The 26,162-nt window shown below is 36.9% G+C and overlaps 2 protein-coding genes across 3 annotated transcripts in view; one reads left to right on the plus strand and one right to left on the minus strand.

Moving 5' to 3' along the window:
* The window catches only part of LOC141550377 (acyl-coenzyme A synthetase ACSM4, mitochondrial-like), a 29,112-nt gene extending 10,076 nt beyond the window's left edge, over positions 1-19,036 (plus strand). The window contains exons 5-14 of one of the 2 annotated variants that reach the window (XM_074280963.1): positions 2,397-2,540; positions 2,686-2,842; positions 9,614-9,693; positions 10,936-11,059; positions 12,612-12,692; positions 13,294-13,395; positions 13,521-13,648; positions 15,201-15,300; positions 16,183-16,302; positions 18,063-19,036. In XM_074280963.1, the coding sequence (XP_074137064.1) occupies positions 2,397-2,540; positions 2,686-2,842; positions 9,614-9,693; positions 10,936-11,059; positions 12,612-12,692; positions 13,294-13,395; positions 13,521-13,648; positions 15,201-15,300; positions 16,183-16,302; positions 18,063-18,149 (1,123 nt within the window). In that variant the 3' untranslated portion in view covers positions 18,150-19,036. The remainder of the gene's footprint in view (positions 1-2,396; positions 2,541-2,685; positions 2,843-9,613; positions 9,694-10,935; positions 11,060-12,611; positions 12,693-13,293; positions 13,396-13,520; positions 13,649-15,200; positions 15,301-16,182; positions 16,303-18,062) is intronic. The other variant, XM_074280964.1, reaches the window with a different exon arrangement.
* Positions 19,037-19,816: 780 nt separating this feature from the next.
* On the minus strand, positions 19,817-26,057 carry THUMPD1 (THUMP domain 1 NAT10 acetyltransferase adaptor). The gene is made up of 4 exons (XM_074280971.1): positions 25,694-26,057; positions 23,135-23,309; positions 22,350-22,598; positions 19,817-21,479 (listed from the first exon to the last, which is right to left on the minus strand). The coding sequence occupies exons 1-4, from the start codon at positions 25,922-25,924 to the stop codon at positions 21,049-21,051; spliced, it is 1,086 nt and encodes a 361-aa protein (XP_074137072.1). The 5' UTR covers positions 25,925-26,057; the 3' UTR covers positions 19,817-21,048.
* Positions 26,058-26,162: the final 105 nt, after the last annotated feature.

Below are 26,162 nucleotides of genomic sequence, written 5' to 3' on the forward strand. Positions count from 1 at the left end.
ACATGTAACTGGGGAAAATTAAAGTATTAAATATAAAAGATTTTCCATTTTATAGATTGAATTATAGAACATCTAAGTTGCTTTGGGGTCTATGTCTGAGCCATATAATAAAATCCATTAAAGCACAAAAAAAGGAGGAAGCTCAAGAAATCTTATAAACCAGATGAATATACAAACCATCCAGGATAAATGGCTTTGCTTGGCTTTTTTTACACAGAATTTTATTTATTGAATTGAAAAGGAATGAAGCAACATACATAATAAGAACTGCAAATAGAACTAAGTCTCCTTGGAGGGTTTCTTTTGTGTAACTGAAGAGCCATTGGGTGGAAGATCAATTAGGCTCATTCTGTTTGGTTCTATAGGGCAAGATCAAGAACTTGGAAAGAGGCTTATTTGGGCTTAGGGAACTGCTCTATTCACATATATAGAATGAACTGCTTCAAGGAGGAATGACCTTCTTTTAATAGTACACTTTCAAGTTAATATATGACCAATTGAATGCTCTATGAGAGGGTTTCTTCATGACATGATTTGGACTAGTTAATTGTTGAGATTCCTTCAATTCTGAAATTCTGTGATCCTTTGAACTCTAGGGTTAGAGATTTCATCTCTTCCCTTCTAATCCAATCTAATTTACAAAGTATTTATTAAGGACTTACAACTTATCAATAAATGAGCATTTATTAGAATTTTATTATACAACAGTCATTGTCCCAAGAGATAGAGATACAAAGATGAAATGAAAGTCTCTGCCCCCAAAGAACTTATATTGTAACGGAACACAACATATGTATATGCATACATCTATGTGAATAAGTGCATATGTGTATGATTACATGGTAATTATATATATGTATAAAGGTGATGAAAACAAGGTAATTTAGGATGAGGGAAGTCACTAACAGCTGAGATCACATAAGTGGAGCCTGAGCTAAACTTCAAAGGAAACTAAAAACTTACAATCTACTATTTACATGTAAATAGTACATATAAATGCCTCCTAAGAAGGCATTATAGCTTCATGAATAGCACTTCACAGTCTGGTAGCAGCTTACCTATTGAGATTTATTATGTCCTTCTTTATGTAATTTTTGTGTTCCAGTCCAAACTGATATGTTTGTAGTTCCTCAAACTAGGAATTCTGTGCTTTACACAACTGATCCCCATTCCTGGAAGACAAGCTTTCAACTCTGCTTCTTAGAATCCCTGGCTTCCTATCAGTCTCTGATAAGATCTGGTTTTTCCTCTGTTTTCTTTTTTCCCCTCAATCTACCTAATTATTAGTGATTTTCCCCTCTTCAAATTATTTTTCAACCAATTATCTTTTATGCTATATTCCACAGTAGCATGTTAAATCCTTGAAAGCAAAAACTAATTTTTTTTTTTTTTTTTTTTTTTTTTTTTTTGGTCTTTGTGCTCTCAAAGGCTAGCACAATCAGGAAGCAAAAGAATCTGTAAGTGTTATTTCACTCAATCAATCAATATTCATTAAGTGCTTAGTATGTGCTAGCCACTGTACTAAGCTCAGAATATACAAAAAGCAACAAAACATAATCCTTGCCCTCAAGGAGCCTATATATCATTTCATTAACTAAATCTGTGACCCTGGACAAGTCACTTAAGCCTGAGTTGTCTTATCTGCAAAAAGAGGAATCTTATCCCAACATAGTATTTTCACTCGTTTTGTTGTTGTTTGCTTGCATTTTGTTTTCTTTCTCATTTTTTCTTTTTTGATCTGATTTTTCTTGTGCAACATGATAAATGTGGAAATATGTACAGAAGAACTGAATATGTTTAACATATATTGGATTACTTGCCATCTCGGGGAAGGGGTAGAGGGAAGGGAGGGAAAAAATTTGGAACACAAGGTTTTGCAAGAATGAATGTTGAAAATTATCCATGCATATATTTTGAAAAAAGAGGGATCCTAAACAAATTCCTTTTATTCAAAAGAAAAATTTACGAGTCACATATTGAAAAGAAAGCAGGAAATATTGAGTAATAAGTAATTGCTCTGTTGCAATTTTTACCTTTGGGCCTCTCGTCAAATGGAAGAATTTTGCAGTTGCCTTTTGGTTTATTTCAGATAAAATTTCTCATTTTGTTTATTTGATTAATGTGTATTGTGACTATTATTAAGTTTATCAAAAATAATTATTTTTGAGAAGAATTATTGAACTACCAATAATTAGCCAGGTTAGCTCTGCCCCAGGGCCTCCTCCACTCTTAGATTGCAGGATGTGAAAATAAAATAACATCATGTATGGGAAAGGGTTTCATAAACTATACATAATTTACAAGCAATCATAATTTATTAGTCATGGTCAAAACCAGAGCATCAACAATAAACTAATCCCTCAAGCTCAGTCATTGTTTTTGGCTACATTTTACAGATCAGCCTCTGAAGAACATAACTGTGTGAAGACAGGAAGCCAGGAAGCGATGGCTATCTATTTTACCAGTGGGACAACAGGTTCTCCCAAAATGGCCCAGCACTCCCAGAGTAGCCTCGGCATTGGGTACACTCTTTGTGGAAGGTATAGTTTGGAACTACACCATAGCTGCCTACACAGATTTAAATGTACAACATTATAGCCCCTCAGGAGCCACAATTACTTTTTATTAACACAGGGAAGTTTTTCATGGTATGTTTTTCTCCTTTTTCCTCTTGGTCTTGTTCAGGTACTGGCTGGACTTGAAACCTTCAGATATCATGTGGAACATGTCTGACACCGGCTGGGTGAAGGCCGCCATTGGTAGTGTCTTTTCCACCTGGCTTCAAGGAGCCTGTGTCTTCGTGCACCGCATGGCCCAGTTTAACACAGATACCTTTTTAGATGTATGTTACTACCTCCCCACTAACCCCTTGACACAAACCCTTCATGCCCTCCCATGTCACTCACATATCAACAAATCAGTGATAATCAATTTATTTTTGTTTACAGTATAAAGTCTCTAGGGACCTCACTCTGGAATACATTTATTTTAACAAGGGAACACCCACAGCTCTCTTAAGCATAAAATCTGACTCATTTAATTGCTTAATATTTATTAATATCACTATAATCCGTAGCAGCTTAAGGGCCTAGTTCTAAATAATCAACTAAGAAGTCTTAAGTGTAAACAAGGATTTTGATCATGCTTCAGTGACTGAAAGACAATGGGTAGCAGAGGTAGACTTCTAGGTCCAGTAAGATCCTGGGTTCTTTGCCACAGAGCAGCACTTTCTCACCTTTCTTTGTCCTTTCTTTCTTTCTCTGTCCTTCTCACTGTTCTAATCCATGAATTTGATACTGCTTGGCAAACACCAGGCTTATTTCTTCTTTTCAGGCAGGAGTAAGATACCTTACAGTCTAAAGTATCAAATGGCTGAGATTTCATTAACCTTTAGAAAAACATGATGAAGGGCACTTATTTTTTCTTAAGGAACATTTAAAAAAGAATCCACCATATGCCATTAAACACATGAGAACTCTCTATGACCCAGGGATAGTTTTGCCCAGTAATTCTACTCAGTGGTACCTGCTGAGATGGAGTGGTTTGGGAATATGAATATAGTAAAACCTTTAGAGAAGCTGGGACTTTTCCTACTCCTACATCTACCTTATTATGTGACCTGAGGTAAGTCAGTATATGACTGAGGGCTTCAAATTTAATTTGCTATGATTTATTAGCAATAAAAGATGAATGAAGGGGAAAGATTGCTGGCCTTAGTGGATGACCTTGATTCAAATACTAACCCTGTTATATACTGCCTGTCTAACTTTGGGCAAGTCAGGCAGGCAGGGGTAACCAGATGGTACAGTGGATAAAATACTGGACTTAAAAATCAGGAAGACTCATCTTCCTAAGTTCAACTCATGCTCAGACGCATACTAGCTGTATGACCCTGGTCAAGACATTTAACATGATTTGCCCCAGTTTCCTCATCTGTAAAATGAGTTAGAGAAGGAAATGGCAAACCTACTCCTCTATCTTTGCCCAGAAAACCACAAATAGGATCACAAAAAGTCATGACTGAAATGACTGAATAACTATAATAACAATAATGTGCTAAAAGATGGAGATTCAAACAAAAACAAAAAACAATTCCTGCTCTCAAGAAGCTCATGATCTAAGGGGAAGCCGTACAAATGAGATAAATATAGGATATGTTAGCAATATATCAGAGGAGCTGTGTGACCCTGGACAAGTCACTTAACCCCAATTGCCTCAGGGGGAAAAAAGGAAGGAAGGAAGGAAGGAAGGAAGGAAGGAAGGAAGGAAGGAAGGAAGGAAGGAAGGAAGGAAGGAAGGAAGGAAGGAAGGAAGGAAGGAAGGAAGGAAGGAAGGAAGGAGAGAAGGAAAGAAGGAGGGAAGGAAGGAGGGAAGGAAGGAAGGAGGGAAGGAAGGAAGGAAGGAGGGAAGGAAGGAAGGAGGGAAGGAAGGAAGAAGGGAAGGAAGGAAGGAGAGAAGGAAGGAAGGAGAGAAGGAAGGAAAGAGGGAAGGAAGGAAGGAGTGAAGGAAGGAAGGAAGGGAAGGAAGGAAGGAAGAAAGGAAGGAAGGAAGGAAGGAAGGAAGGAAGGAAGGAAGGAAGGAAGGAAAGAAGGAAGGAAGGAAGGAAGGAAGAAAGGAGGGAGGGAGGAAGGAAGGAAGAAAGGAGGGAGGGAGGGAGGGAGGGAAGGAAGGAAGGAAGGAAGGAAGGAAGGAAGGAAGGAAGGAAGGAAGGAAGGAAGAAAGGAGGGAGGGAAGGAAGGAAGGAAGGAAGGAAGGAAGGAAGGAAGGAAGGAAGGAAGGAAGGAAGGAAGGAAGGAAGAAAGGAGGGAGGGAAGGAAGGAAGGAAGGAAGGAAGGAAGGAAGGAAGGAAGGAAGAAAGAAAGGAAGGAAGGAAGGAAGGAAGGAAGGAAGGAAGGAAGGAAGGAAGGAAGGAAGGAAGGAAGGAAGGAAGGAAGGAAGGAAGGAAGGAAGGAAGGAGAGAAGGAAAGAGGGAAGGAAGGAAGGAAGGGAAGGAAGGAAGGAAGGAAGAAGGGAAGGAAGGAAGGAAGGGAAGGAAGGAAGGAAAGAGGGAAGGAAGGAAGGAGGGAAGGAAGGAAGGAGGGAGGGAAGGAGGGAGGAAAGGAAGGAAGGAAGGAAGGAAGGAAGGAAGGAAGGAAGGAAGGAAGGAAGGAAGGAAGGAAGGAAGAAGGGAAGGAAGGAAGGAAGGGAAGGAAGGAAGGAAGAAGGGAAGGAAGGAAGGAAAGAGGGAAGGAAGGAAGGAGGGAAGGAAGGAAGGAGGGAGGGAAGGAGGGAGGGAAGGAGGGAGGAAAGGAAGGAAGGAAGGAAGGAAGGAAGGAAGGAAGGAAGGAAGGAAGGAAGGAAGGAAGAAGTGAAGGAAGGAAGAAGGGAAGGAAGGAGAGAAGGAAGGAAAGAGGGAAGGAAGGAAGGAAGGGAAGGAAGGAAGGAAGAAGGGAAGGAAGGAAGGAAGGGAAGGAAGGAAGGAAGAAAGGAAGGAAGGAAGGAAGAAGGGAAGGAAGGAAGGAAGGGAAGGAAGGAAGAAAGAAGGGAAGGAAGGAAGGGAAGGAAGGAAGGAAAGAGGGAAGGAAGGAAGGAGGGAAGGAAGGAAGGAAGTAGGGAGGGAAGGAGGGAGGAAAGGAAGGAAGGAAGGAAGGAAGGAAGGAAGGAAGGAAGGAAGGAAGGAGGGAAAGAAGGATAGGAAGGAAGGATAGGAAGGATAGGAAGAAAGGAAGAAAGGAAGGAAGGAAGGAAGAAGGGAAGGAAGGAAGGAAGGAGAGAAGGAAGGAAAGAGGGAAGGAAGGAAGGAAGGGAAGGAAGGAAGGGAGGAAGAAGGGAAGGAAGGAAGGAAAGGAAGGAAGGAAGGAAAGAGGGAAGGAAGGAAGGAAGTAAGGAGGGAAGGAGGGAGGAAAGGAAGGAAGGAAGGAAGGAAGGAAGGAAGGAAGGAAGGAAGGAAGGAAGGAAGGAAGGAAGGAAGGAAGGAAGGAAGGAGGGAAAGAAGGATAGGAAGGAAGGATAGGAAGGATAGGAAGGATAGGAAGTAAGGAAGGAAGGGAAAGAAAAAAGTAGTGACTTAAATGACTTCTAAGTTCCCTTCTAGCACTGAAGGTCCTTTCTAGCTCTAAATCTATGATACTGTCATCCTGAATTCTATCTCTTCAATCAATAAATTGTAATTTATTCAATACTTCAAAAATACTTCAAAAAATATTCACTCTTTCAAACCTGTTTTATCATTTGCAAAGTGAAGGTTTAGAATAGGTGAATCTGAGAATTCTATTCAGATCTAACAGTCTGTGAATCTATATCTTAGGATCCATTTTTTTCTCTCGTGTGTTTTTACATAGGATAAAATACCACTGAATTAACTGACACAGTAAGACCTCATCAGAAAGAATTACTTTAAATGTAAATCTAATATTTCTTTAGATTTAAAACACGACTTCCAAGAAGATGGAAAAGTAAAGCTCGTATTCTTCCTGATAACCCCCCCAAAAAAATGTAAACATCAAAATGAAGCACATCTACTACATTCAAAAGAAATGAATAGACAATAGGAGAATTCTAAACAATGTTATGGACTAAGAAAAATGAAAGCAGAAATGTCTGAAGAAAAACACATTCAAATATGTTCAACAAAAAAATTGGTAAAAGAATTTCCTCAGGCATAAAAAAGTAGATAATGGATACAATAAAAGAACTGTAGAAATAAAATTGGCAAAAATACTATGAAGCATGGAAAGCTAGGTATCACAGTAGATTGGGCATGGAGTCAGGAAGACACATCTTTCTGAGTTTAAACCTGCTCTCTGATACTTATTAGTTTAACAAGTCACTTAAGCCTGCTTCTCTCAGTTTCTTCATCTGTAGAATGAGCTGCAGAAGGAAATATCAAACCACTTTAATATCTTTGCCAAGAAAGTCCCGAATGGGATCACAAAGAATGACTCAGACATGAGTAAAATGACTCAACAACAAAAATCATGAAGAAAATAAAGAAGAAATTGAGTATAATTGGAAAATCTTAGGAACCATAATCTCTGGAATAATAAGGAATACAAATTCAAAGTAGGAAAAATTATTTTATTTGGTCCAACAGATGTAATTTAAGCAAAGGTCTAGATTAGGGAATTTATGAAAACTCAAGAAACTGTCATTATGTATACAACAAGCAAACAGATACACAGAGATTCTTTCTCCCAAGATGGAACAAAGTGAGAGGAGATGAGAATTGTATTGGAGGAAAGTTGGAATGCAAATGGAAAAGTTATATTCTCTAAAAATGGACTTGACAGAGAATTGTTGCCAGATGTGAGAGGGGACATTTTTAATTAGACTCAGATATTGTGAAGTTCTCAGTGTCACTTATTAATCCTGGGCTTGCATGAAATTCAGGTAGTAAGAATTTTTCTATTGAGATCAGACACTAGGAAAGAGTCTGAGTTTTATCCAATTAGAACTTGCAAGCATTAACTGCTTGAAACAGGTCCAAAAGAGGAGTCACATCAAAATCAAATTGATAAGGAAATTTCTCCAGGGAGGTAGCCTAAAATAGAGGTGTGGGCTTTTAGGTAAGTGATTTATTCATTAGTAAGGATACTCTCAAGGATCATAGAACTCTCCTTTAGGTTCTCTGACCTGACAGGACCTCCAGTTTCCTTTAGATCCCTTCTAAAATAGAGTAACCAATCACTTTCACAAGGGGAATAGAAGAACTATGGGAATCTTTGTTCACCATTTATCCTTCCCTGTTATTTAAAAATAAAATCCTCTATATCTCAGTAAAGCTACTACTTACATATACATACCCAGATTCTGAGCGTTTGCACCAGAGCTGACTCTTACCTGAAGGTAAGAGGATAAAAAACAGAGACATTATTTCACTACTGGAACAAGTATGAATTGGTGCAATCTTTTTGGAAAGTAATGTGGTGTTATACAATACTCTGAGTGATTCCACTACCTTTACTATATCCTAAGGACAAAAACATCTCCCCATACTTAAATATTCCTAGCAATATTGTTTGTGATAACATAAAAGAAGACTCCAGCGATTGTCCAAATGGGCTGAACAAAGCATAGAATATAAATGCAATAGATTATTGCCAACAGAAATGGCAAACATGAATGCTACAAAGTCTTAAAGTGATTCAGGATGAAGAAACAAAGAGCAAAATAACAATATTTGAAAATTATAACAACCCTGTATATTCCTAAAATAGTAACATTGTCTAGAAAAATACATAGTAGAAAAAGAAAGTTTGGGAAAATGATAAAGAAATAAGGAAGATAATTTAGTTATTATCTTTTTAAGGTTAACATATAAGTTTAGATAATACTGTATGCTTTCTTCTGCAACTTGAAGGCTATTTGTGCATTTGAATATGACTGTGTTGATGCTTCTTAAGTTTATAATAAAAACTTAAATTACAATTTTTAAAGATTTAAGACAATTTAAATATTTTCTTCTTAGTGAGCTAGAAATTTCTACATTTTTCTCTGACTCATAGCTTAATTCATTTCCTAACCTACCACATTCTGACAACATTAAAATTTTCATTAATTTTGTCAATTTAATGTATATGTCAGAATTGTTGGTATCATAATTGTTTTTAATACAGCGATATTAACAGATTAGATTTTGATCCAGTAAAAGCAAGTCTGAGAAACTTGAAGGCTGCAGTATTTAAAAGATTTAAATTTCCTTAGGGAAAGAGGAGAGTTCCTACTGTGTCAGTTCACATATTTAAATGTTGTTCTATATATTTGCATAAAAATTAAACTTTATGTAAATATATAGAAGTGCTAAGTAAAATATCCTGGGTGATTAGTTATTTCTGCAGTAAAATATAGCAAGTTGGAACTGTGTGAAGTAACTATAATATAAAATGTATTCTGTTTGCAACATCTGATATTTGATATTACTAAAGTGTATAATCAATATGCTGTTAAAGGACCTTCCTTGCTCTTGTGATGTGCAATGGTTCGACATTTTTAAAGCAAGTAGAAAAGATGAGAAGGCACTACTTTTCACTGGAAAGAACAATGGATTTAAAGTTGTCAGGTGATCTGGATATGTATGATTTGAAAAAGAAATAGAGGAAAGAATCATTTATTAAGCATCAACTATGTTCCAGGAACTGTGCAAAAAAGCTTACAATTATGCTATATATGACATTATGTAATAATTACATTATACATTATAAAATATGATTGTGATATAGTTACTTATATGTAATATATTATATACTAATTAACTGTCCTATAATATTATATATTATCTATATTATCTCATATAATACACAAAGCAATCTTGGGATGTAGGTGCTGTTATTACAGATGCGGAAACTGAGGCAAACAGCAATATGGTGACTTGCTCAGGTTCACACAGCTAGTGTCTGAGACAGAATTTCAACTCAGGTCTTCCTGATACCTAGACCAGTACTCTATCCACTGTACCACTTAGATGTCTCCAACTAGATAAGTCACTTTCCTCCTCTGGGTCTGAGTTTCTTCATCTGACCGATGAGAAGATGACCTGTGATGTATCTTATAAATCTATGATTGTATTGAAAAGCTTAAACTATATTGCTGATTTTTTGATCTTTAATTTCTGATGTGTCTTTTGTGATTTCTCCAGACTCTCAGCAATTACCCCATAACCACTCTCTGCAGTGCCCCAACTGTATACCGGATGCTTGTACAGAAAGACCTTAAGAGGTATCTCAGGGGAAAAAATCCTTTCTTTTTATTTTCTATGGACTTATTTATTACTTTGGTGGAAGGTAGTTTCTAGTTTGGCAAATCACTTATCTTGAAGCTTAATAGTTATACTATTTTCTAAACCAATGATCTAAAACAAGTTCTAGTTTAGATACTCCTGACCACCTTCCCTTCCCATTTTCTTCTCAGGTAGGAAATTTATACTTTCTTCATTAATTTTGTTTGTTTGTTTGTTTTAATACTGCTTTTTTTTTTTACTATCAATATCACTTCCTTATATTACCTTACCCCTAAATAAAATATGGCTTCCTCCATAAGAAAAACAGTCAAGCAAAACTAAACATGTACTGACCATATCTGATAGGGTATACAGAATTTCACACCCATACACCATCACACCTCTATTAAGAGAAGGGAGGTATGGTTCAAGTTTGGGCCTCTAGAGTCTGTTTCCCTTTGAACTTGAGGGGCATTATAGCATAGCGAATAGAGAACTGACAAGGAAGACCTGGGTTTGAGTCCTTCATCTGGCACATGTTGGTTTTTGAAGCTAGGCAAGTCATTTAACTTCTGTGTCCAAGGCAACACTCTTAAATCACATGATGCAAAGAAAGTGTTAATCTGCATTGGTTGAGGGAGTATCTTCATCTGGGAGTTCTCTATACCAAAGAAATCTCTTGCTAGTCCTTATCCCCATCCTTTCTTATGCATTATTATGGTCTTTAGTTATATCATTCTCTTGGTTCTGCTTTCTTTGTCCTGCATCAGTTTGTACAAATCTAACAGATTTATGTAAACTCTGTGTGATAATATTTTATTACATTTGTTTACCATGATTTGTTTAACCATTTTTTAGTCATTTGGTCCCCACCTGAACTTCACTTTTTTGATACCACAAAGTACTGCTGTTTGTATTTTGACTTTTCCTCTTTCTTTGTCCTTCTTGGGATATGTGTCCAGTAGAGGCAATGCTGCATCACATATATAAATTTTTTTAGCCATTTGTCTCATGTAATCTCAAATTTTTAGGAAATTTTTGTTCCTCTGAATTTCTCTCTCTTCTCTTTTTTCCCTTCTTGTCTCTTCTTCTTCTTTCTCTCCTCCTCTCCCTCCCTTCTTCATTCCTTCTCTCTCCCTCCCCCACCCCATCTCTCTCTCTCTCTCTCTCATTGCACTTAAGTAAAATAAACTATTAAAATCACTTTCCAAATGAACCTATACTTTTCTTTGCTTTTTAAGCTATAACTTCAAAACCCTGAGGCACTGTTTGACTGGAGGGGAGCCGCTCAACCCAGAAGTAAGGGAACAGTGGAAGAGTCAGACTGGACTGGAGTTGTATGAAGGTTATGGACAGACCGAAGTGGTATGTGCGAATGACTAGTCACTTCAAGAGCTTCTCCATATGCAGGAAAAAAGTGCTGCTAGAGCCTTTGAGACTCTTGTCGTATTTTCACATGGATAGAAAGTAAGGGACACTTTCCCTTCTTCCTTTCTTTAATCCTCTGACAAATCAGGCAATGTGTCATAGCAGAAATGGAGTATCCTTGAAATCAGAAAAATCTAAGTTCCAGTTCCACCTCTGACTCTGGGAAAATTATTTAAATAATCATTTAAATTATCTGGTACTCTAGGAAATTCTTTCTGACTATAAGTTTCAAAGAAAATGATAACCTGCAATAGAAGAGGAAGTTTTCTCACCTGGTTCTATTTTACATGCAACAGTATATCAGTAAATCTTCAACAACAAGCTATCCAAAAAAGTAGCCATGATACACTTTTAACCCAATCTGCCTTGTTATCATTTCTCCATCACTTATTTAGATCTAGGCAACAAAAAGTAGTAATGATCCAAGTCTTGATTTGTAATCTTTGTCAATTTTTGATGTATAAATATTCACTCTGAAAATTTAACAATTGATTGGCTCTAGCTAGCCCTTTAAGTTAGCTTCAGCTCACCCCTGCCTATACCAGTGAAATCACAAGTTTGTTCCCTATTCCTCATCTATAGGCCTGCTCTCTTGGGTCATAAAACAGATAGCTTTAGCTTCCATGGGGGAAAAAAAAAAAAAAGCAAAAACAAAAAACAAATCTGGGCTTGCTTCTGTAGTCTTATAGAATCATTACAGTATTCTCCCTGTTTTAATCTGAAATTGCCTTGAATGAAGGACACAAAAGGATGAATGTTTAAGACAAGGAAATTCATTTTCCTTAAGTATGATTTGAAGTGAAATGGTACAGTGAATAGAATGTCAGTCCTGAAGAAGTTAGGAACACTCATCTTCCTAACTCAAATCTGGCTTCAGACACTAGCTGCGTGATCCTGGATAAGTCATTTAATCCTGTTTGCCTCAACTTCCCTAGTCTATAAAACCTAAAGGAAATGGCAAATCACTCCCGTATCTTTGTCAAGAAAAAAACAAGAAAACTCATAGTCAAAGATGACTGAAATGACTCAAGAACAAAGAAGTATCACTTAGTTAACTTCTTTTTTGCAGATGACTACCTTGATCATAAGGAAGAACTTCATAAATTGAACTGGAATAAATCGTTGGAAAAGTCTGCCAAAATAATATTGAAGTTTGTTTCATTTTATGTAAGAGGATAAAAGAGTAGGCCTTAACATGGGGATAGGGATTGTAATTAAAATTTTATTAGCATAGAGAATTCCCAGTTCAGGAAACTCCCTCCACCAAGACAGATCAATATCTTTTCTGCAAGTTACAGTCTTAAGAGAGTTGCCTGGAACACTAAGGACATAAGTGACTTGACCAGGATCATACAGCCAGTATGTGTCAGAAGTGGAACTTTGAGACTTAACTTCTAACTACATTACTATGTGTCTCTTCCCTTAGAGAAGGCTGGAAGAAGAGAAAACATACTTTAGTGCACCACTAAAAAATATTTCCTCTTGACAGGGAATAATTTGTGCCAATCAGAAAGGAAATGAAATTAAACCTGGATCTATGGGAAAAGGAGTGCCACCTTACGATGTCCAGGTAGGTAAAAGAAATAGAATTGATTTAACAAAGATAATTTCCTTCAATTTAGGTTTCTCCAAGTGTTAACATTTCTTAATATCAAAACCTCGGTGGATTTGGAATCTCTTCTAAATTGCAATCCATTTATGCCTTTTCCATCCTGTGTGAGTGATTCTTGTACATTTCCCCACCGAAATCATCCCCAATGGGAGGCGGGGAATGTTTGGGCAATATTCAATCTACAGATCCTTTGCTTTCCTAGGGCAAGCCCACATCCTTTTCATATTCTACATTTCTTAAATATCCTTTAAGCAGCATCATGAATGTCATTATGACCTAGAAATGTTTTGTAGTCAACTGATATTTAGCAAGTTAGTCTCTCTTTCTATGTATGTGTGTGTGTATCTCTTTCCTGCCCTCTCTTTATCTTGCTGTTGAGTAATCCACATTCTTGATTCTTCAGAGATTGTCATGTTCCAAGATTTGAAAGAATGTAATATCTCTGGCAGAATACTAGTATTAAAATGATGGGCTTTTATATCTTATATGAGATCTTTATCTTCATCCCTATAAGAATCCAATCTGAACAGCCAAGCAAAAACTGTTTTTCTCATTCTAGATCATAGATGAAAACTGTAATATTCTGCCACCTGGTAAAGAAGGGGAAATTGCCCTTAGATTGAAATCTACAAGACCTTTCAGTTTCTTTTCGGAATATGTGGTATGAAATTTTGGAATCTAAAATGCTGCTTTTGAAAAGATTTTTAAAAGTCCTTCAAAATCTGTTATTTATCACTATTCACATCAAATTAATCTTAGAATTGTTTTCTTCTTCTCTCTTCCTAGGACAATCCATCAAAAACAGCTGCCACCATAAGAGGGAATTTTTATGTCACTGGAGACCGAGGAATAATGGATAGCGATGGCTATTTCTGGTTTGTTGGGAGAGCTGATGATGTCATCATATCATCTGGGTTAGCATCTTTCCTATAGAGAACTTGATAAACTTTGATTATATGAAGGAATATAATTTTAAGAAAAAGTAGCTTGGAGTTAAATTGGGAACAGTTTTAAATGCTGAACAGAATAGTTTATATTTTATACCCAGGGCAAGAGGAAGCCACTCTAGAAAATTAAGTGAGGTAAGGAAAATTTACTTTTGAATAAAGTAAAAATGTCGGAACATTAAAAAATATATATTAAAAAAATTTTTTAAACCTTTTAAAGCATAATGGTACAAATTCTTCAGGAAAAAAAGAATATTAAGCAAGAGAGTAAGTGATATGATCAGACTTATGCTTTGGGAAGATTATGTCAACTGTGTGGAGAATTATAGGAAAGAGAGATTAGAAGGAGGGAGGCTAATTTTGAAGAGTCTGGGGGAGAAATGATGTCCTAGGATGGTATTGGTATGAGTCACATGAAAGGGAAGATGGGATAGGCAAGTTATAACCATGATAAAATTAACAAAACTTAACAACTGATTGGCTATTGGTGGGGGTGTGACTTTGAGGGTATGAGACCAGATGACTAGAAAAATGAAAGATAATGAAAATGAAATGCCTTTAGGCTATTCAGGAGTTTATGTTCAAAAAGTATTAAGTAATGACATAGGCCTACAGTCTAAGAGATAGAAAAAAAAACAGATATGTAGATTTGGAAATCATTTGTTCTGAGAGAAAAGATTGGACATGATATGACATCCATGGAATTGTTGATTTTAATATTACCAAGAGAAGGATGTCAAGGGTAGCCTTTTTTAACGTCATGGATATTTCTGACAGTTTGGTGAAGCATTGCAGAACAATGATTTTAGATGAATAAAATATAATATGTAATATTACAAAAGCAGATAAGTGGCCCAGGAGAGACTTGGGTTTGGAATCAGGAAGCCTCATTTTTGAGTTCAAATCTGGCCTCAGACACTTACTGGCTGTATGACCCCGGGCAAGTCACTTAACCTTGCTGTCTCAGTTTCCTCAGCTATAAAATGAATTGGAGAAGGAAATGGCAAATTACTATAGTATCTCTGCTAAGAAAACCCAAAAAGGGGTCAGAAAAAATAAAACACAACTGAAACAACTCAAGAACAACATTACAAAGGAAACAAAATATATTGCATTTATATTGCAATTGTATTGCAATACAATTATTTAAAAAATTCTTAAGTTCACAGACCTTACGTTAAGAACCCTTCAAGTAGCGGGCTTGGGACAGAAGCTTGGGAGACACACACATTAAAGGAGACCAATCTTAATCTAGCATTAGAAACTAAGAAAAAGCAGTCAAAATAGGTAGGGAAAAAAGAAAATAGTTTGCAAAATAAAAATGAAGTTCCTAAAATTTAATTTAGAGATGATGATAGCAGTTGGATTTAGAGTCAAGCATTGGGATCTATCCTTGATTCTGGTATATACATATTGTCTATAAAACTTTGGATAAATTCTCTGGGTCTAAATTTCCCCATTTATAAAATGTAGAAATTGGATTAAATGAGCTAAAGAGCTCTTTGATTTTTTTTTCTAGGTACCGAATTGGACCATTTGAGGTTGAAAGTGCCCTCATTGAGCATCCAGCTGTTGTAGAATCAGCTGTTGTCAGCAGTCCAGATCCTATCAGAGGAGAGGTAAAATGAATGTAATTAGAATAGAAACTTCATGAAAATTGCCTTATCACCATTATCTTTTAAAAGAAAGGATTCACAGAATAGTCTCTTCTTGTCAAGAAAAATGTGTGTGAATAAATATTGGACACCATGTGATTTACCAATTATAGCTATATAAAAATGCTAGACAGACATATATAGATAGATATGAAAAAAGCCATCAATGGATCAGTGTTAGTGATGTGACTTTGGCTAGTAACTACTTTCCATAGCTCATATCTGTACAGCACTTTAAATATTATAAAGCATATTATTAAAGTGTTCATTACATTAATATATACATGGCAGCTAGGTGGGGCAACGGATAGAATACTGAGCCTAGATTCAGGAAGACTCACCTTTCTGAGTTCAAATTCTGTTTCAGACACTAATTGTGACATATACAAAATAGTTAAATTCAAGGTAGTTTAGAAGGGAAAGCACTAGCAGTTGGGCGCAGGAGATGAAAGACTGTGTTCAAGCTCCTTCTTGAAGAGATGATTCCTTGAGGCAAAGGTGAGTAGATAGTTTTACCTACACCACTACCTCCACTGGGCTGTTTATTAAAGAAATGCTTAATGATGCTTAAAGTATCACATAAACAGTGACTTATTTACTAGGGAGAGAAACCCAGTGCATATGGAGAATCCAACCCTGGGGTTTGCTGCTCTGATGCTCCTGGGTCTGACTTCAGAAATCAGATTGTCTCATAGTCTTTCTCACAAAGCCACTAGTGGCAGTAGCTGAAAAAGTCAAAAGATATCTGGCTGGGACCTCTACCTTAAAACTCTCCTTCCCAAATGGGAAAAAAAAAAAAAAAGTCCTTTTTCCCTGTAGCAGCGATATGGATTTTTCTTCCCATAGGTGGTGAAAGCCTTTGTTGTCCTGTCTGCACCCTTTAAATCTGCCAATACAGAGAAATTGGCTCTTGAGCTTCAGAATCATGTGAAAAAAGTAACTGCACCCTACAAATATCCCAGGAAGGCAAGTACCTAAAAATAAAAGGACTACTGTGTTAACATATGTATTTACTTTGAAAAAAAAAGAAAGGCTACATAATATTTACAATTCTTTGTAAATGTTAATGTTGACGTCTGTCATTTTCTTTTCTTTTTTTATTTTTAAGGAAAATTTAAAGGAAAAGAACAACTTCATCTGCTTCAATTATCCCACCTTATTGATGTTTTAAAAAATTTATTTCCAAATATATCCCTCCTAACCCTCCTCTATTTAAGAAGCAGCTAGGTGATAAATTGGATAGAGATCAGGGCCTGGTATGTGAAAGAGTTAAGTTCAAAAACTGCCTCAGACACTTACTAGCTATGTAATACTGGGTCTGTTTTCTCATCTGTAGAATAGGGATAATGATAGCACATATCTTGCAGAGTTGCTGGGAGGATTAAATTAGATGATATTTATAAAGCACCAGGCCTATATTAGGTACTATTTAAGTGCTTTTCCCCCTTCTCCTAATAGAAGAGCTATTCTTGGCAACAAAGGATGAAAGGGGAAAAGAAATAATTCAGTAAAACTGACCAACATTTACCAAGTCTGACAGCATATGCCCTATTCCATATTCATAGTCCCCAACTTCTGCAAACAGAGAAAGGTGTATTTTCTTAGTTCTTCTCTAGGGCCAAGATGGGTCATTAAAATTGAATAACATTCAGATTCTATTCTTGGTTTCTTCTCATTTATTGTTATTATTATATATTCAATAATTCAATTGTTGCCCTAGACTAATAAAATCATAGGAGATTGGCTAATATTCTTTAAAAGGGTCCAGGGACAATGAGATTCTAAAAAGGTCTTAGGTGATGAGATCCCTAGATCACACATGTCCTACTCTTACTTATATTAAGAACAATATGTCTGGGGCAGCTAGGTGGCGCAGTAGATAGAGCACCAGCCTAGAATTCAGGAGGACCCGAGTTCAAATCTGATCTCAGACACTTAACACTTCCTAGCTGTGTGACCCTGGGCAAGTCACTTAACCCCAATCATCTCATGGCCCCCTGTAGGTTCCAATATTCTATGATAGTCACTATCTCTCCCAGCACATAAGACCTTGACTGAATAGATTGTATGGAAAACTACTGGTCAATTCAATACATTTACCAGTTTAAGCTTTTTTTTTTCCCCCAATTACATCCAATCAACCACTACTTTGGTCATATAGATATTGCTTATAAAAATAACTCTCCACACTTAAGAAAAAGTAGTACTCTAAAGATCCATTAATACAACAGAGTTTCTAATCTTCAAAAAATGCAGGGAGCTTAATCGTGTGCCTTCTTTCTGCATGGTTCCCAGATCCCACCACCTACCAATTCCTAATTTATTCTTTTGCCTACTAATTTTGCTTCATGCTATCCGGTACCTATGTGAACTAAAGTCATTTCTCCTCTCTCAGACTATTTTTTCAATAGGGAAGGGAGGGAGAGGGGACTTTGACTGAATCAAAGCTTCTTCACCTTTTTTTGTTTTAGAACCCTAAATATGTCTGCTGAAGCCTATTATGGGATTCTTTCCAAGATAATGTTTTTAATGCATAAAATACATTGAATTATAATGGAAACTTATTATAGTGAAAGTTATCAAAATATTAAAAAATGGCCTCTTGAATCTTAAATCCAGTAAATCTAATATAGAAAGTAGTATATTTTAGAATAACATATTATGAATTAAGCAGGATCAAGGAAAAGAAGTTATTAATGGTTTTGTGGTATGTTTTTCTCTACTAGGTGGAATTTGTTCAAGAACTACCAAAGACTATCACTGGAAAAATTAAACGAAATGTACTAAGGGACCAAGAGTGGGGACGAGCTTAGCCTGACCAGAATACAAAGATGCTGCTTGTAAACCTACATAAGCATTCTTTCATTCGCTTTTATCTTCATCTGCTTCTTACTAATCTTAATCATTATGTTCTAGTGACTGGTTACTATCAAAGCACAATACTATACAATGTTAGTGGGGATTTTTTTCTTAAATGTTAAATTCTTGTTATTTTTTTTAAAGCTCTCAGATAGTCCAAAAATATATTGGAAATAAGTGATCTTTAGATTGTAGAGCCAAAAAATGAAACTGTACTTTAACTGTCCTGTTCCTTATTAGCTGGTAAGAACTTCAAAGAGAAAAATCATGACCTTCGTATTCTTTACCTATTTGGTCATATTTGTTTGTTTTTTTTAACTGGTAAAGCATCTAATAATAAGCTCATTAGTTCCAAAGAATGGATTTACCAATACTTAAAAAATGATTTCCTAATGCCTTTTATATTTTGCCTCAAATAATCAAAATCAATAAATACAGCAATTAATTCTATTCCCCATATTCTTCAGGAGATCATCATCTGTCCTCCATAACCAATACTGAATATCAATTCAGCCAACTTTTTTTCTCCCCGAGGCAATGTGACATAGCTAGGATCACATAGCTAGGAAGTGTTAAGTGTCTGAGGCCAGATTTGAACTCAGGTCCTCCTGACTTCAGGACTGGTGCTCTATCCACTGCAGTACCTAGCTTTGCCCCTCAGCTAACTTTTAAGTACTGTTTTCATCAAAATAATTATAAGCATTGGCTACATTGTTTTCCTAGTTTCATTTTTATAACTTGTAATAGAACTTCAAAAACAGATATGATTTTGATTTAAAGAAAATTCACTGTTAAAATATCCCTATTTACAAAACAGGGTAAGGGAATTAATTTTGTTTTTTAAAGATTCTTGGCTTCATTAAAAAAAATTCTGCACATAATTCTTTTTATGTAGTGATTAACTTTCCATGCAATTTCATACCTATTTTAAGAATATATGGTTTCTTTGAGGGAGGTTAGGTGAGGGGGCGGAGAGGATATTCCTTCACCTGACACAGACCACAACTTTCCTATGATTTAAAAAAATTCTCTTTGGTTGTCGCTACATAACTGGAAAAAAAAATGAATTATAGTCATATTTCCATACTTGGGTAGGCTAGCCTACAGACCCTGGGCCACTATTGGGTCCATACTAAAAGTCTAGGTAGTTTGTTAAGATTTTGCTTATTCTCTGGGAGTACAGCCTTTAAAAACCAAAGATCACTATCAACTAAGCTAAAAAAGGTCCCAGTTTTGTAAATATTTAATTTCTCTTCATGCTGCTTGTTTGTTGTTATTGTTGTTGAGTTGTTCAAGCGTGTCTGATTCTTTATGACCTTTTTTGTCCATGAAATTTTCTGGGCAAAGATATGGAGTAGTTTGCCATTTCAGTCTCCAGTGTGTCCCCATTTTACAAATGAGGAACTCAGACAAATAGGGATTAAGTGACTTGCCCAAGGTCACACAGAAAGTGTCTGAATCCAGATTTGAACTCAGATCTTCCTGGCTCCAGGCTCAATGCTCTCTATACTACCCTATCAAAATGCTCCTAGTTCATGCTCCACCCTCTTCCCATAAGCTACACATCCCTCTACCCATCTCCCTCCCCCCAGCCCGCCATAAAAAGCAGAGGAAACACTTATTTCTGTAAGGGAACTTTACTTTTGCATTTCTGAAAAAATATCAATGAAAAACAAACAATATCTTGCTACGGATTACAGTCCAGTATTTAACCAAAATGATAAGAAAAAGAATTGTGCCTTGAGGACATTAAAAAATTACAGTTAGCATTAACATTAATGAAACTTTACCTGAAGATACACAAAGAGTTTACCTTCTTTTCTATAGGGTAAGATAATCTGAGCCTATCAATGAAGTGAAAGAACCAATCAATTTGCACCATAGAATTTCAACATTTAAAAGTGAAATGTCAATGTGAGACAACAATTTATAAAACTGAAAACAACACTTTATATGAACTAATTCAGTTTATCATAAAGCTTGATGTAGTACCAATGACTAACTTAGGTAAGAGTTGCCTATGAAAAATATGCTGCATTCAGTTAGTACCAAAATCACAGAAATAAATATGAAAGAACTAAGATTCTTGAAAATGAAAAAAAAAAAAAAAAATATATATATATATATACATATTTATTTATTTATATATTTCTGGAGGAGCTCTCAAAATTAACCAAGGGATCCGACCTTATAGCATCAATTAGACAAAGCACAGACTAGATGAATGTGGCTGTCTTTATACACTCAGATCTTTAAGTTCCAAGAGATCCTGAAAGTGATCTTATCTACACCATTAAAATATCTTCTTCCTTGAAGCTGGGAATCAGCTGAAACTTTATATAAAAAGCATTTTCCTCCTATTTCCTAAATGATAAGAATGTGCATAAATGTTTCTTTCAAGTTATTCCACACAAATCCTGAAAAAGCAAGACATTCTAAGAATTGAACAACTTTTAAATTAAATCTTCCTCATATATGAAAAGTTCTAATAGGTTTAATCTTCCTATTTTTAAACAATGGTCCAAAAACTAAAATCCTATTTTCATTTAAGAATTTTAGGATGTTGTCCCCACTATTTCCAATCTAGATGATTAAAAAAAAAAAAATGCTTTGGGAGTAAATAAACAATTTAACCAATTAATCACTTCCTATTGGGGGGATGACAACACTATTCTGTCCACTGATTCAACCAGCAGAGTTACTGGTGAAATATGGCATTGCATAACTTTGAAAAACTTTAAACACGCCTCCAGGGCAAGTTTCATTACACAACAACATTCTCAACTTGGATAACTTATTTTGTCCCCATCTTTGGAATATGCCTCTTCTCTTACTAGTTCCTGTCTCTACTGATTAATTTTTCTCCAGCACTAGGTCACTTTCATTTGATTTAGAACCTTCCATAACTTGGCTTCCATTTTCAGATTTGGCTCCTTTCTCTCTTTCCCCAAGGGACTCCTCCTCTTTACTACCCTCTACTATCACCTGGGGATTAATTTTTTCTTCTGCAGAGTCATTTTCTTTTGACTTGAGATTCTCCTTTTCTGTGTCTCCAAATTCCAGTTTTGCTTTGTTTCCATTTCTTACTTCTGCATCCTGGCCAGGGTTTGGTTGAGACCCCTCTTTGTTAGTTTTGACCACTTCCTGAAGGTTGTATTTTCTGAACAACATGTAATCTTTGACAACACTCAGGCAGCAGACAGCCTTAATGATTTCCACTACAATGGTATACTGGGGATTACTAAGATCGACTTTATTTTCAGGATTGAGGCAGCCCACTATGCCTGCAAGAGAGAGAGAGAGAGAGAGAGAGAGACGGAACAAAGAATTTAGGCTGAGAAGGATGAACATGACAGGCTTAAATTCCTCCCATTCTCCCCAGCTTTGTATTTCTGATTTGTGGGAATAACACATTCAAATAAAACTTAAAATCATTGCAGATCTGCAAAGCAATGCAGATGAGGTGTTAAAGATACTTGTTGATGTAACTTTGTTTTAACTTTTAACCATATTAATAATAATAATAATATAATATATAATGTAACATGATATTAATATAAATAATAATTTAACCTTATTAACCTAAAACACAACTTAAAAAAAAACCCATAAAGGTCAGGACTATTACAATGTATTTTAAAGACATTTTAATAGATTTATCAGAGAATCATCCTGTTATAATGGACACAAGTGCTGGACTTGCAATGAGAAGACCTGGATTTGAATCTCATGTTGGAAATGATGACAAACCCTGGACAAGTCACTGAGCTGCAGTTGCTGAGTTTGGGGTTTTGTTTCCCCAAAACCATCAGTAAAATGAGGAAGCCAGTCTCCATGAACTCTTGGGTTCCTTCCAGCTTCAAATCCATGATCCAATAAACAATTAATTTCATATGTAAAAGTTCTCATTCTAGGAGGGGAAAATACTTCAGATCTTGAAAACACTGTGACCAACTATCACAGATGCATTTAAAGAATTAGACTGACAAGAGACCTTATAAATAAGTATATCTTATCCAGATAAGGAAATAAACCCAGAGGTTAAACATCTTGTCCAATATTAATAAGAAATGCCAGAACTCAACTCCAAACCTCTTTCTAAAGCACTTTACTATCCCACAACTTTATCATGCCCCATGTTACCTGAAACATACCTGCTAGTTCTTTAATAACTTCTTCTCTGCTCATGTGACTATTATTTCGTGCTTTGTAAATAATCTGGAATGTCCCTTTATTTGGTGCTTTAAACCAAGGTTCCAAGAAAGTTTCAGCATATTTTTTCATATCTTCTAAGAAAGCTTTGCATGTTCCAGATATAGGCAACATACGCAGAATAACCCGTGTTTTCTTCTTCTTGGTTGTATACATATCCTTTAGGATATGATGAACAAGTTTCTCAGGTTCTTAACAGAAAAAAAGAAAAAAAATTACTATTAAAAAACCTCAAATGAATTCTTATATATTTTAGAATTTTTTCCTAAACCATCTTAATATCTTGTTATTAAACTCAACCAGAGTTTAGCAGAGATCTTAGGGTTTAAAAGGATTTTGAATACTATCCTAAGAATGTTATTTCTCTAGATTACTGTAATTATTTTGGTGAAAACATGAAACTAATAGGAAAGCCAGAAAAAACTTTTATGGGCTACCAAACATTTTTATGTTTATGAAAACTTGTATCATCCATCAATATTATCTCATTATTTCGCTGGTATAGTGACATCAGCCTTGAGAAAAAATAAAAATCTAGAAAGATGATATGTTCACACCATGAGCTAAGTCATCATATTCAAGTCATGGAGTGGGTTTTTTTTTGTTTGTTTGTTTTTTGTTTTTTTTTTTAATATGTTTACACTCTGGGACAAGGATATTTCCTATGCAGGTCAATATGGTGAATTAATGCAAATTTGTTATATTAGCATGTCTAAGATTTCCATACCTATGCCAAGTGTTCTAATGAAGACCACATTATTTGCTCCACTTTCCAAAGACTGGAATCGTCTTAGCCTCAATTCCGTAGAAGCCTGAATTTCACTGACTTCTTTCTTCAAAGCAGCTTCTGCATCATCTTCTTCCTCCTCACTTCCAGATGGTTGCTTATCCTTGTCTATAAACTGTTTGCATTAAGTTGAGAAGCTTAAGTAAAGGTACCAACCCAGATTGAAAAGCAGTAATTAAGCAAGCACAGAAAACTTTGGAAAGCATAAACTGCCACAACAAAACTTTTATATCTGGAAGGAAAATTTTCCTTTTGGGATGTGGAGACGTAACATATTACCTGCCCCAGCCCTTCAAAATAAATCTCTACCCTACCCCCTTCTCATATCTAACTGTCATATCTAACATTTTTCCCTTGAAATTTCAAAGATTTTTACAGTTATTGAATTTTACTTTACCATAACATATATGCTTGCTTTCATGGTCCTGTTTTTTTTTTTTTCCTTATCTTTTTTTTTTTAAGTAGACATTCTAGGGCTTTAGATGAACTATTTATAGCACTCACTAATGGGGAAACTGAAAGCAGGGCCTGGATACCTACTAGGGATTCTCCTGCAGGAGAGGCTATGCCTTCTCAGTTAAGCTAGTTACACCAACTTGATGTTGGCCAATTTACTTTCCTCTCTAGGTGGTTTTCAGATTCAACTGGGAAATGGGGGTCTGACCTCTAAAATATCTTTCAATATTCCCATTAGCAGGGATTTGATTGGCCCTTTGGCCATCAGATGAAGTCTATGGACCCCTTCTCAGAATGATTGTTTTGTTATCTCCATTGATAATAGAAGGAAATGCCAAATTTGCAGTTAGAGGTTGATGAAAAAAAAAGTAACCTTTTTTAAAATTTCAAGTTCATTGGACTCCTGAAATCCATCAATCACCTGGGAATTTCCTAAATCCAGGTCTGCTAGGCCACATGATGCCAAAATTTCATGTCCATTTATGCAGCGTGAGAGTCTCTACTTGGGTTTGGGGACCATCCTTCGGACAAGTCCTTTCTTGGGACTCCAGTTTTCTTAGCTTTCAAATTCATGGATTAGACCCCAATGATCCCCGAGGATCCATGAAGCCCTCAATCTTAGGGTACTTGGCATTGTCTTTCAAAAGATGGGGCTGGTCAGGAGGGTTCAAGGCTCTTCAAGGCCTGGGATAAAAAAGCAATCTGCTTCTGAGCAATGGAATGGCACTTGCTCCAGGGTCCATTTATGGATGGATGTATGGATACACACACACACACACACACACACACACACACACACACACACACACAGAGTACACATGTACATTTGTGTTAACTTGTGTGCATATACATGTATACATGTGTCTTAAGATTTTGGAACATTGTACATGTGCTACAGGCAAAAATACTTGAGGACTTTATGAACACCCAGTACATGTATTTGCATGTTTATGTACGTGTACACATACACGCAGACCCACTAAAACTTTTGGAATCCCAAGGATATGTGTATATATACACTAAGATTTGGGGAACATCTCCTATATATGGAACACAAAAATATACTTACATACAAGTATGCTAAAATGTATGGTATTTTTATGTGTCTGTATAGCCACATGTACATTAAGACTAACAGTATAGATGTAGGCACATAAAATATATGTCTACGCTTACAGAAATAAATAAATGGAAACTTCTGGTATACTGCATACATGCACACATACAAGTACAGTAAGACTTCTGAAACACCGGAACACCCCATTTGTGTACATAAGCATACACACATACAAACAAGTACGCTAAGGCTTTCAGAGTACTCCACACACACGGATTTCTTAACAACCCTTACATGTGTGTACCAATATATGTGCACTAAGACTTTCCAACATGTACGAGCTGCACATGTGCATGCTAAAACTGGAAAAACCTGACATGTGTACGCAGACACACAGAAGTATGCTGAAACTTTGGCACAGCCGCGCATGCGTGTGTATAATCTCTATATCTAACATGCACCCCTAGACAAATGCGTTCTGCCCATACACATGTGTTACATCCATGCGCGCATGCGGATAAATGAAAAAATTCAGAACTTCCATATATATACACCTTAATTAGGATTGAATACCCCTTATATGTGTGTGTTCACATACTCTCTCTCTATACACACACACATACAGCCTTTCGGAGCACCCCACATCTCTATATACGCATACGGAGCACTGCAAACTTTAGAACACTGCACTAGCACTTTTACTGCTTTAAAAACATGTTCCAATTATGACGCGGAAGCCAAGTGAGAAAGCAGGTGCGGCGGCTGAGGGGGGCGGAGCCCGAGGAAGCCACGCCCATCAAGCCTCAGGTGGCGCGGGTCGGGGTGGAGGCGCGGGTCTCGGAAAGAGGAGAGCGGGCGCCTCCGCGGCCTCACCGGCGCCTCCCAGACCCTCAGGGCAGAAGAACTCAGGAAGGTCTGAAGATGGGGCGAGCACATCTCCTCTCCGCGCCCCTCTCACCCCGCTCCTTCCCTCCCCTCCCCTTTACCTTCTCAGGCCCGTAGAGGTCGTCCCCGTACTCGTTGAGAAGGCTGTAGGCCTCCTCCACGCACTTGCGCTCATTCATGTTGCACGTAATGAGGATGCCCTGAAGCCCGGGTTCAAGCTGCCTCGGGCCGCCGCCACCCCCGCGCCGGGCTCTCTTAGCCTGCACGTACTGGGCCTTCCCTCTTCGTTTCACTCCGCCCGCCTGTGGGAGCTGCTCCGCGGCAGAGGCCATCGCGAAAAGAGGGGGGCGTTGGAAGGGGACTATGCGGGGCGGGAAAAGAGAAAAGCACGCGGCAGCAGTTCCAAACCACGTGCTCCTTCCTTGGGGCGGGACGCGGGATTATGACGCCAATCCTGCGCGAACGCTTCCTTCCAGTCTTCTCCCCGCCCCTCACACGTGGAGTGAGCGACAGAACCCAGGCTGCAGGAAGCTCTTGATTGGCCAAGGAGGAATACAGGATGGGGCTAAT

The sequence above is a fragment of the Sminthopsis crassicaudata genome, chromosome 1 (genome assembly GCF_048593235.1).
Source record: "Sminthopsis crassicaudata isolate SCR6 chromosome 1, ASM4859323v1, whole genome shotgun sequence".
NCBI classification, from domain to species: domain Eukaryota; kingdom Metazoa; phylum Chordata; class Mammalia; order Dasyuromorphia; family Dasyuridae; genus Sminthopsis; species Sminthopsis crassicaudata.

Coding starts and splice junctions, on each gene's coding strand:
- THUMPD1 (XM_074280971.1), bottom strand. CDS start 25,924: ATGGCCTCTGCCGCGGAGCAGCTCCCACAGGCGGGCGGAGTGAAACGA. Junction 23,310..25,693: donor ACCTCTACGGGCCTGAGAAG/GTAAAGGGGAGG, acceptor TAATGCAAACAG/TTTATAGACAAGGATAAGCA. Junction 21,480..22,349: donor AGTTATTAAAGAACTAGCAG/GTATGTTTCAGG, acceptor TCTCTCTTGCAG/GCATAGTGGGCTGCCTCAAT.